Raw genomic sequence first — 12,052 nt, forward strand, 5'->3', positions numbered from 1 at the left:
TGAGTGAAGAAGTTTCTCCTCATCTCGGTCCTAAATGGCTTACCCCTTATCCTTAGACTGTGACTCCTGGTTCCGGACTTTCCCAGTATCGGGAACATTCTTCCTGCCTCTAACCTGTCCAATCCTGTCAGAATTTTATATGTTTCTATGAGATCTCCTCTCATTCTTCTAAACTCCAGTGAATAAAGGCCCAGTCGAGCCAATCTCTCCTCATATGTCAGTCCTGCCATCCCGGGAATCAGTCTGGTGAACCTTCGCTGCACTCCCTCAATAGCAAGAATGTCCTTCCTCAGATTAGGAGACCAAAACTGAACACACTATTCCAGGTGAGGCCTCACCAAGGCCCTGTACAACTGCAGTAAGACCTCCCTGCTCCTATACTCAAATCCCCTTGCTATGAAGGCTTATTTTCTCTACTCCTGTTCTGAACCTCAGAACATGATGGGTTACTTTGCTCTTGATGTTCTAATTTAAAGAACGTTTTATAGATTACCAACAACTGTTTAGTTTCTTTCATCCCAAAAAGATTTCAATTTGGAAGCAAATTCCTTAGCTGTGCCATGTACATACTCTACCCAGAAACCTAATTTGGAAGTATCTGTTTTGTGCTTTCTCTTTAGACAGAGCAATGCTAGCCAGGGATATCTTTATGAAAGAGTACTTATTACAGAAAATTCATCATTTTTAACTGAAAATTTGGGAACTAACCATAAAAAGGAACTCGGTGCTCAAATGAGCTATTGAGGCACATTGTCTAGGCTAACACAATAAAGAATGGCTACTTGAATAAAGTACTATGCTAAACCTGTATCGAACCTTGGTTAGACCACAGTTGGAGTACTGCATACAGTTCTGGTTGCCATATTATAAAATTATATAGAGGTACGGAGAGGGTACAGAGAACATTTACAAGGATGATGCCGGAAATGCGAGGGTGTACATATCGATAAAGGATGAACAGGCTGGGTCTCTTTTCTCTTGAAAAAAGGCTGAGGGTGACCTAATAGAGGTCTTTAAAATTATGAAGGGTTTTGATAGAGTAGATATAGAGAGAATGTTTCCGAGGCCATCAATATAAGATGGTCACCAAGAAATCCAATAGGGAATTCAGAAGAAACTTCTTTACCCAAAGAGTGATGAGAATGTGGAACTCACCACCACATTGAGTTATTGAATCGAATAGTATCGATACATTTAAGGGTAGGCTAGACAAGCATATATGGGAGAAGGGAATAGAGGGTTATGCTGATAGATTTAGATGAGGAAAGACGGGAGGAGGTTCGAGTGGAGCATAAACCCTGGCATGGACTAGTTGGGCCAAATGGCCTGTTTCTGTGCTGTTTTTCTATGTTTCTATATTCTATGTAATTCTATGTAAAAAGAAGTACGGTAGATATAGGTAGAGCCCAGTCCAGAAGTAATTCTCATGTCTTTAAGCCCTCTTTGTAGAGAGATTTTATTTTGAGTGGTGGTGAGCTGTTCGCTTTGAATTCAGAATCTAATGACTTTCTAAAATAAAATATATATATTTTTTAAATGAGGTTAGCAATTCAGAATACTGCAGCTGGAGTCCTACTGTTTATTTTTTAGGCCCTAGAGGCAGCTGAATGCTGCAGGTTGTACAACTTTGTGAATTATGAAAATCTTAAATGCAATACATTGATGCTCTCCTGATGGCTCAGATGTAAAGGCATTGTAAAACTGAACCATACGTTCAATCGATGATTGAGTTGGCTGATCACAACCAGGTAGCATTAAGGGACACTACAATTAGTAATCCAGGAGCCAACTTGCGAAAAATAGCTAAGTAATTGCTTCCTCCTTGACCATTCCAGCTATTTTCTACAGGCGGAACAAGCCTAAGATTGTTCTTTGACCCTTTGTTCTACCATATAAACACCGTGAAAATTTTCTACAACAACAACATGTGTTTATATGTAGTAAAATTTAATAAGATTAGCCATGATCTTATTAAATGGCGGAGCAGGCTCGAGGGGGCCTACTCCTGCTCCAAGTTCTTATATTCTTGTGTCCCAAGACACTTCCCAGGAGCTTTATCAAACAAGATTTAACACTGAGCCACATGAAATATTTTGACAGGGAGAAGTAGTAGATTTTAAGGAGCGTCGTAAAGGAGGCGACAGAGCTTATGGCCTGGTTGGCTGAATGCAAGCCCACCAGTGGTGGAGCGATTAAAATCAGGAATGCTTGAGACCAGAATTGGAGGAGCACAGAGATCTCGGAGGGTTGTAGGGCTGGAGGAGGAGGTTACAAAGATAGGGAGGAGCAAGGCCATGGAGGGATTTTTGAAAACCAGGATGAGAATTTAAAATTGAAGCGTTTCCAGACCGGGAGCCAGTGTAGGTCAGCAAACACGGGTGACTGGTGAACAGGACTTGGTGCTAGTTAGGATTCAGGGAGCAGAGTTTTGGATGAGCTAAGGTGGATGGAAAATGGAAGGCTTGCCAAGAGAGCATTGGAATAGGCCAGTCTCAAGGTAACAAAGACGGGGATGAAGGTTTCAGCAGCAGATGAGCTGAGACAGAGTCCGAGGCGGGCTATGTTGGAGGCGAAAGTAGGTGGTTTAGGTGATGGAGCGGATATGATGTCGGAAGTACATCTCTGGGGCAAATTGGACGCTAAGGTTGTGAATGGTCGGATTCAGCCTCAGACAGTGGCCAGGGAGAGGGATGGAGTTGGTGGTTAGGGAATGGAGTTTGTGGCGGAGACCGAAGACAATGGATTCAATCTTTCCAATATTTAGTTGGAGGAAATTTCTGCTCATCCAATACTGGATGTCTGATGAGCAGCATGACAAATCAGAGATGGTGGAGGGGTCGAGCGAGGTGGTGGTGATGCAGTGCTGGGTGTTGTCAGCGTATAATGGGTGCTATGACTTCCAATTTATCAGGTCCTAGCTTCAGAACTATGTGATGTAGAGGAGGCAATCAACCAGTGTCCCTGCTTCTGATTGCTATCCATTGATCCCCGAGTGGAGAGTGTGTGTGTGGATGTTGGGTGAAAACAGGATTGGGCTTGGCCGTGATGCTCACGTGTTTGAACCATTTGCTGTCTGAGCTCACTTGAAGAAGGGAGCAAAATACTGGAAGTAGACTGGCACCCACGGAAGTGTACTCCAGCATGGGATAGTGTGTTCAGGAAGGGAGAAAATTGTTGTGGGGGAAATATCATTTGTTGTGGATTAAGATGTTTTAATTACTTCATTTATTTTTAAAATGTCAAATGCTTATAAACAATTGAATACTTTGGATTATGTTGATTTTGCAGCCGTTTTTGTTGGGTATGGTTGGTTTCAATCTGTGATAGATGACATAAAACAGACCCCAATTTGGCATCCAGGGATTAAAAAATTCTGATGTACTGCTCCTTGGACAGAAAATTGCAAATAGGAATAAACAATTATGTAATAAGCACTTCTGTCATGCGGCACAGAGCAGCAGTCAAAATATTTATCAATGAATTGGCAAACTCTCAAACTGCAAGGAAAGCTGGTGTCGTAAATGTAAATGCTGCAGTGGTTCTGTTCAAAAGCTGGGTAAAGCAATGTTTTTGAGCAGAGCAGAGGGAGCTTTTCTCCACAGTGAATGATGCTGTGGTGAACTTGGAAGTGCAAACATCCTTCACCTTGATAAGCAAATTCTTAATTTAAGAAGTAGTGGTGACTTGATTGGAGGAACTTGTTGGAAAGACTGAGTGTGAGCTATCTTCACATACAAGTAGTTTACCTGGAATGAGATATGGGGAACTTAATTGCATGTCCTTGCACTGTTTGGTTCATTATCAGGCAGTTTTCTCTATAATGTCATCAGTAGGGTTTAAATAAAAATATTAACAAGTGGGTGGGAAAAAAGGATTTGTGAAGTCAATCATATTTTCTGTGCAGTGATTTGATTTTTAAAAGTTACAGCAATGGCGGATTTCCTTTACTGTTAAAGCTTATTTGATCAAGTGCAACTTTATCGATGGCTGGTGATTTGACATAACTTGCTGAAACACAGATTCATCACTTCCTTATTCATGGAGCAATTTCTGCTTGATTTTTTTTAAACTGTAAAATTCAGTGACAGGTTGCATATTCATGCAGGTTTTTTTAATGACCTGCAGAGCTCAGGGTATGATTTATTACTTGGATTACATAGGATATACGGCATAGAAACAGACCATTCAGTCCAACCAGTCCATGCTGACATTCATGCTTCACTTGAGCCTCCTCCCGTCTTTCTTCTAACTCTATGAGCATAACCCTCTATTCCCTTCTCCCTCATTTGCTTATCTAGCCTCCCCTTAAATGCATCAGAGTCGGCTGTGGCTCAGTGGGTAGCACTCTCGTCTCTGAGGGTTGTGGGTTCAAGTCCCACTCCAGCGACTTGAGCACAAAAATCTAGGCTGACACTATAGTGCAGTGCTGAGGAAGGGTGCCGTCTTCCGTGTGCATGAAACACAAAAAGTTAGTATGTAGGTACAGCAAGTAATCAGGAAAGCAGATGGATTATTGACCTTTATTGAAAGGGGGATAGAATATAAAAGCAGAGAAGTCCTGCTACAATTGTACAGAATATTGGTGAGGCCACACCTAGAGTACTGCGTAGAGTTTTGGTCTCTGTATTTAAGGAAGGATATACTTGCATTGGAAGCTGTTCAGAGAAGGTTCACTAGGTTGAATCCAGAGATGAGGAGGTTGACTAATGAAGATAGGTTGATAGGTTGGAGTTCAGAAGAATGAGAGGTGATCTTACCGAAACACATAAGATAATGAGGGGGCTTGACGAGGTGGATGCAGAAAGGATATTTTCACTCATGGGGGAAACTAAAACTAGAGGACATAGTCTCAGAATAAGGGGTCGCCCATTTAAAATTGAGATGAGGAGGAATTTCTTCTCTCAGATGGTTGTAAATCTATGGAATTCTCTGCCCCAGAGAGCTGTGGAAGCTGGAACATTGAATATATTTAAGGCGGAGCTAGACAGATTTTTGAGCGATATGGGGAGCGGGCAGGGAATTGGAGCTGAGTCCATGATCAGATCAGCCATGATCTTATTAAATGGCGGAGCAGGCTTGAGAGGCCAGGTGGCCTACTCCTGCTCTTATTTCTTATGTTACGTTTCGGATGAGATGTTAAACAGAGGCCCCATCTGCTCTCAGGTGGATGCAAAAGATCCCATGGCACCATTTCGAAGAAGAGCAGGGGAGTTATCCCTGGTGTCCTGGCCAATATTTATCCCTCAATCAACATAACAAAAAAACAGATTATCTGGTCATTATCACATTGCTGTTTGTGGGAGCTTGCTTGTGCGCAAATAGGCTGCCTCATTTCCAACATTACAGCAGTGACTACACTCCAAAAGTACTTAATTGGCAGTAAAGTGCTTTGAGACGACCGGTGGTCGTGAAAGGTGCTATATAAATTCAAGTCTTTCTTTATCTATACTATTCGCTTCAACCACTCCCTGTGGTAACGATTTATGCACTGTTCTCCAAGAGTAGTGAGTTTGAAGAGGACCTTTAAGCTGCTGCAGTTAGTGCACTGTATTTTTCAGTAATATAAACTTACCTAAACTGTAACTTTAAGTCAGTCTTGTAGTGACTGGACAAGTCCAGCATCATCATGTAAGTGCTCTTGATCACCTTGAAAGTATTTTCAAACATCCCTGTCGGTACTGGATATTCTTTACATCTGTGTACATTTATCATCCAATGTATGCAATGAAATAATTTCTAATACTGGATGCTCAAAGCACATTTCAATAATGTAGAAAACCAAATATCTGTTTTCCCTTAGTACTGTCTGAATTACCTTAATAAAGGCTTCCTCTTTTTCTCTTCCCTTCACCCCCCACCCCCACCTCTTTTTTGCTTAAGTGCTATTGCAATCTTGTAAAGGTTAAGCATTTGCACACACCTGGATGTGACTTGTGGACATAGCTGTATATTTGCTGTATACATAACATTGTAGAAAACCTGAGCTAAACCAGTATCTAGAAATAGGAACTAAGTAAGGTATTTTTAAATGGGGACAAATTCGAGCAGTTCTTGTTATATTGACCCAACTCTTTAGAACAATCAGATTTATTATAAAATTTGACTTGCCTCTTTAGAACTATCAGATTTAATGTAAAATTAAGTTTTTTCTCCAGAAAACCTGCTGGCACAATTGATGTTATTGGTGGATACATGGGTTCCATCAGGAGGGTTGAAGGAAGGCGGCGAGACAAACATGGAGGGGATGAGAGTGCAATTCAGGTAAATTATATATTTTTTTCTGATGACCACAAACATAAAATTGGGTCATGTTTATGGTTAAAACGGAGTAGTCTTGTCAGAGTAAGGTTTGGTCCCAGGCAATGTTTCCCCCTGATTTTTGGTTGGGTGCAAGGTCCCTTTAACGGGCTGCACGGCCCATTCAAAAGCCGTAAGCAGCCTGTGCGGGACCTCTAGACGCCGCGCAGCTTAGCAGGAACATTGGTCCCCAGTCTGTGTTGACTTCGATGATCTCTGCTGGGATGCAAGTAATTAAGTTATAGTTGGCCTCGGTGCCACTGAACTACAGGGAGGCAAGGTTCCTGCTTTTGCTAAAGCGACTGTGTGTTTTTGTCTGGTGTGATGTCAACTGGGTCAGACAACTGATGCATATGGAATCATTAGTTAGTCCCTTCACAATAAGCAGGGAGCAATTAAGTGGGGATTTTTTTTCTTAAATTATCATATTTTCTGTTGTTACTAACTTGTTTTATTTGTTTATGTATTTGTTCTTCTGTTGGGGTAAGATCTTCCTGGAATAACTGAGTCTCTGTTACGTCTTCAGTATACAGAACTGGGCCATGTTGGTATACAGAGGGATCTGAGTAGGACGAGGGATTGGGTAGTAGATTGGGCAATAAAATTGCAAATGCAATCTAGTACAGACAGATGCAAGGTGCTGAGCCTGGGGAAGGGAAATGGACCGTGGGAATGCAGGTTTAACAGCAGTAGGGCACAACGTGAGAGCGGCTTCTGAAGGTACTAGTGGATAACTTGTTGAAATATCAGAGTAATGTGTAACAGAACTAACAAAGACTAGCAAGATCTGAGTGTGTATAACTGTAAATCCCAGGGGTAATGTTAACACCTGGGCCCCAAGTTTCCACACACTACAAAACGGGCGCCCCTCCTAGCTGGGCGCCCGTTTTTCGCGCCGAAAACGGCGCCTGAAAAAAAACACGCTATTCTCGAGCGCTTTGCAGCTCCATGGCAGCTTGGCGCGGCGCCCAGGGGGCGGAGCCTACCACTCGCGCCGATTTTGTAAGTGGGAGGGAGCGGGTACCATTTAAATTAGTTTTTTTTCATGCCGGCAACCCTGCGCGTGCGCGTTGGAGCGTTCACGCACGCGCAGTGTGAAGGAAACATTGGCACTCGGCCATTTTTGTAGTTCTTTGTAGCTGTTTAATTTTTTAACATTTTTTAATAAAAGCACATTGCCCTTCCATGATCAGCACTGAGGCTTCTTGCAGCAGTGAGAAGGCTGCAGGAAGCCTCAGAAGTTGAGGCAGCCGTTTCCCGATGGCCTCCCCCCCCCCCCCCCCCCTGCTGTCGGGAATGGCTGCCTCAACTTCTGAGGTTTCCTGCAGCCTTCTCACTGCCTCCTCCCCACCCCCCCCCCCCCCCCCCCAGCCGTCGGGAATGGCTGCCTCCCCCCTGCTGCGGTCGGTCGGGCCCTCACTCCCTCCCCCCCCCCCGCCTTTGGGAATGGCTGCCTCCTCCTCTTCCCCCCCCCCCCCCCGCTGCGGTCGGTCGGGCCCTCCCTCCCATTCGCGGGAACGACGCCACACCGCTGAGCTGACTTTAAGGCTTCCACCTTAAATGGAAGGCTGCACAAATGCCTGCTTACTGCCCGACTGCCCCTCCCTCCCTCCCGTTCGCGGGAATGACGTCACACCGCTGAGCTGACTGAACCTGCCTGAAGCACTTTCACACAGGTAGGAAGATGGTTTATTTAATCTTTTCTTTGCTTATAAATGTTTATTCAGGTTGGATTTATTTGTATAATATTTGTATAAGTATAAATAAGGATTTATTGTAGAATTTAATGACTTCCCTTCCCCCCCCACCCCACCTCGTTCCCGACGCCTAATTTGTAACCTGCACCTGATTTTTTAATGTGTAGACAAGGTTTTTTCAGTTCTACAAAAATTTTCACTTGCTCCATTCTAAGTTAGTTTGGAGTACGTTTTCACTGTAGAAACTTTGAAATCAGGCGTCAGTGGCCGGTCACGCCCCCTTTTTGAAGAAAGAATTCTGTTCCAAAGTGAAACTGTTCTAACTGACTAGAACTGCAGAAAAAAAAATGTGGAGAATTGCGATTTCTAAGATAGTCCGTTCTCCACCAGTTGCTCCTAAAAAATCAGGAGCAAATCATGTAGAAACTTGGGGCCTTTGTATTTACAACAACTTTAACGTAGTAAAACGTCCCAAGGCGCTTCACAGGAGCAAAACAAATAAATTTGACACACAAATTTAAGTGCTTAGAGCACTCCCTACCTGGAAAACTATATGTGGTTCTGGTCATTGCAGTTCAGTGGAGACATCTTTATTTTGGAACGGGTGCAGAGTGCAAGCTGATGCAGGTGATTAGACACCTGAGCTACAAAGAAGCACTAAGGAAAAAAGCAGCATTTAAAAATATCTCCTTGTAGTTTCCAAGAATGTAAGGCGTATAAATAAACCAAAATTCAATAAATTGTCTGATCTATTCACAAACTCTAATCTGGGGTACCAATTTAGTTAGTTCAGAATAAGGAAGGTGAATAGACAAAAATAGATTTAGCATCTTTACACAGGGTGGTGAATGTGTGAAACCGATTTTCCAGAGATTGACGAGGTGTCTGTAAATTCAAGAGGGAGCGATGGAAGAATATATATTTGGGAGCAGCTCGATGGTCTGTTCCAGTTTATATCTTCCTTAACTTCCTATCTTTAGAAAGTGTAATTCTGAAGCAGAAATGTTATTGACTGACTTATAAAAATATATTTTTTTTTGGTTGGCTGACTAGGTTCTTGGAGACCATGCAAACAAAAAGCCGCCGTTTCCAACCCCAACAGGTCCTCCTCCTCCAATACCTGGGCCGCTGCCACCACCACCACCCCCTCATTTCTTACACCCACCCCCTCCTGTCAGCAGTGGACCACCACCCATGCACCCACCAGGTAAGAGCCTTTGATTATACTTGTGTTTTATATATTTTGGTTATGGTTGTATTTTGTGGTTGTAATAATAATTAAAGAAAGATTCAACAAGAACAGAATACCAAGAAGGGCAGTGGATACTGGAATATCTGGTGTCCGTGAAACTGCATTCGATTAATGTAGTGTGTGGCAATCGCAGATTTGAAAGTGCTGCAACCAGAAAATCATTGTCAAGACTAACCTGCTATAAATTGACACTTTACTTCTGGTTTGTCAAGTTATTTATTTCAATTTATCGGCTGCGGTGATGGTACAAAACACATTTTCTGATTTATGAACAATATGACCTATCTGATCAAAAGGTTTAACGGGAATTTATTCAAAGTTAAACTTCCCTCTAATCTCTTCAAAGTACTTTACTCGTATTGTAATTTGCAGAAAAACATCAATTTCCATTTCTACTTCTACATGAGTATTTTTCTTTTATAGTGCACCTGTAAGTTTGGATTTTAACGCACATTAAATAGTAGGGGTCTTGGCCTATCCCTCCGGTCCATCCTTGGGCCTGGGTTTATTTACACTCTGATTCAAATTATTAAACTCTTCCTCGCTTCCTTCAGTATAGTGCAGGAGTGATTATGAAAGAAGCTTCCCTCAGTGAGTAAATATGCTACATGCTGTTTTGCTGGGCTACACAGGTCATCTAGGTCCTAGATTTGATCCTTGGTCTGTGCTGAGTGTTGAGGATTCAGTAATTTAATTTTAACATCCCTGGATTAGGAGCTCTTGCTGGAATGGGCATGCGTGTGAACATCAAGTGAGAAAGGGATCGAGTTTGGGTGTAATGCCTTCATGTCGAATAATCTGCATCTCTGACCTGAAGAATGGCTTCTTGTGCGTGATAGAGTACTGCTGATATGAGCTGCTGACATCGGGGGAGGATGAGTTTGTAATTCACTACCCTCTAAATGGCATAAATGATCCATTTCCATCATAATTGGTTTAACAGAGTTATCCTGTTATTGCATAATAATAGGTTCAATAAATTAAGTCTTTAATTGCAACTAAAATGACATCACCAGCTTCTTGGTTTCCTTTGGGTGGGGGTGTGGGGAGGAGGGGGAGCTGGAGGAGAGATTCTAAATCTGTTGCTCATCACGTCCTTAACCCAAATGGTTCAGAATGTCAACCCGCTGACTACTGGATTTGCATGTATAACCACCCTCTGATCTTCCAACAGCAGAATCAGGACTGAGACAGAAAGACAGACCAGTTGTTTTTTTTTTCCTTATTTCAAGCTGAAAAATAAATAGATTAATTAAATTCTTCATGGGATTCTAATGACATATGATAAACAGTAGAAGGTATTTTTAACGTTTCCTTTCTATTTAGGTAGATTCAAAACCATCACGGGTTAATAGAAATATCTCTCTATATTGGGTATGAGGGACCTAACTGAAGTGAGGAGAACAGTCTCCGTACTCTTCTGAATGGGTGTACACGCACAGCATAAAGTAATCGATGTTGGTATCCATCTGGTAAAGTTGCTTAAAAAATGCAACCCTGAGGGTGTAGCTTGTGTGGAAAAATGGGAAATATTCACTTTGTTTCAGTGGCTGATGTACATCTCAGACTGATATTGAAACATGTTGCTTGGGCATAGTAGAATTCTTTTTACAGTCATCTTTTCAGTCAGTGCTATTAAAGTCAGTGGAGTGCAAAATCGGGTGGGTGTAACACGACCGTCTCACCTGAACATATGTTCATGCCAGGTGGGTTAGGTAAAATTGTAGCAATTGTTTTCAGTGCCCTACTCAACAAAATGATCAGTGAAAGAACAGATTAATGCAATGACAATCCAGTGTAACATTACTATTGCCTGTTTACTGTAACTTAGCAACTCCATCATTGGTTAAAAATGTTTTTCTTTGCTGTCTCGGGATGGTTCAGAAAGAACCACTCTTCCAGGTAATTGGAGAACTTTCTTTTCATCAGTTAAACTGAATGTTAAGAGTCAGCTAATATTTTTATAAACTTGGTTTGTTTTAAGCCTTTGAAACTTCTTTGTTGTGTTTACAGGAATGCCACCACCTGGACCTCTTCCAGGTAATCTTACTTTCAATTTACATTTACGACTAAGAAATGCACTTGGGTTGTTTTAGAGGATCTACAATTAGAGACTGAGAATTTTAATGGAATAACTTTATGCCCCAATTATACTGCACATTTAGCAATGCAATCCTTATGCACAGAACAAGTGGGCAGTAATAATGCTGCCGATTCACAAATATTAGTAGCAAGATCAAAGAGATGGTCTCACAATTAGCTCTTTAAATTTCTGACAGAAAAGCATGCTTTTCCAACTGAAGAAATTTCACCAGCATTCAGAAGCTGCTGATCAGAACTGTATGTGTGCACATTTAAATCCACATGTGCGAAGTTCTACTTTCCTGACTTGAGCATAATGTGAATGGATAGTATAGATGTGTTTGCCACGTGGCACTCTCAGAAATGCTCCTAATAGCACCATTGCTTATTGTAATATAAATGGGCATCTGAGCAGCTTCCATGACATTTGAATCTAATGTATAAAAAAACAAAGAAGCTGATCTTAAGAACTAATGTCAGTATTGAAGTAACAATGGACATCCAACAAGTTGCTCCGCAACATTCAGGAAGCATGTTCAAGTTTCTCTTCCTTAACGTGATGTGCTGAGGCCACTTTAAAGCTCCTGTTGATGCCCTAGCTGAGGTCTGCTAACTCAGCACAGATCAGGGATCAAACTTTGAACCGTTCCAGTCTGTTGCTCAGCCAGTTGCACGATTAACATTGGGGGATACATCCATCCAGTTAGGCATTGTGTTGTTGCTG

General features: G+C 42.0%; 1 protein-coding gene across 3 annotated transcripts in view; it reads left to right on the top strand.

The window, feature by feature from the left end:
- LOC139265601 (pre-mRNA 3'-end-processing factor FIP1-like) overlaps positions 1 to 12,052 on the top strand; it is a 69,564-nt gene that overhangs the window by 42,057 nt on the left and 15,455 nt on the right. For 2 of the 3 annotated variants that reach the window (XM_070882717.1, XM_070882718.1), the window contains exons 9-11: positions 6,144 to 6,261; positions 9,048 to 9,201; positions 11,260 to 11,286. In XM_070882717.1, coding sequence (XP_070738818.1) covers positions 6,144 to 6,261; positions 9,048 to 9,201; positions 11,260 to 11,286 — 299 coding nt within the window. The remainder of the gene's footprint in view (positions 1 to 6,143; positions 6,262 to 9,047; positions 9,202 to 11,259; positions 11,287 to 12,052) is intronic. The other variant, XM_070882719.1, reaches the window with a different exon arrangement.

This window comes from Pristiophorus japonicus, chromosome 6, assembly GCF_044704955.1.
Source record: "Pristiophorus japonicus isolate sPriJap1 chromosome 6, sPriJap1.hap1, whole genome shotgun sequence".
NCBI classification, from domain to species: Eukaryota; Metazoa; Chordata; class Chondrichthyes; family Pristiophoridae; genus Pristiophorus; species Pristiophorus japonicus.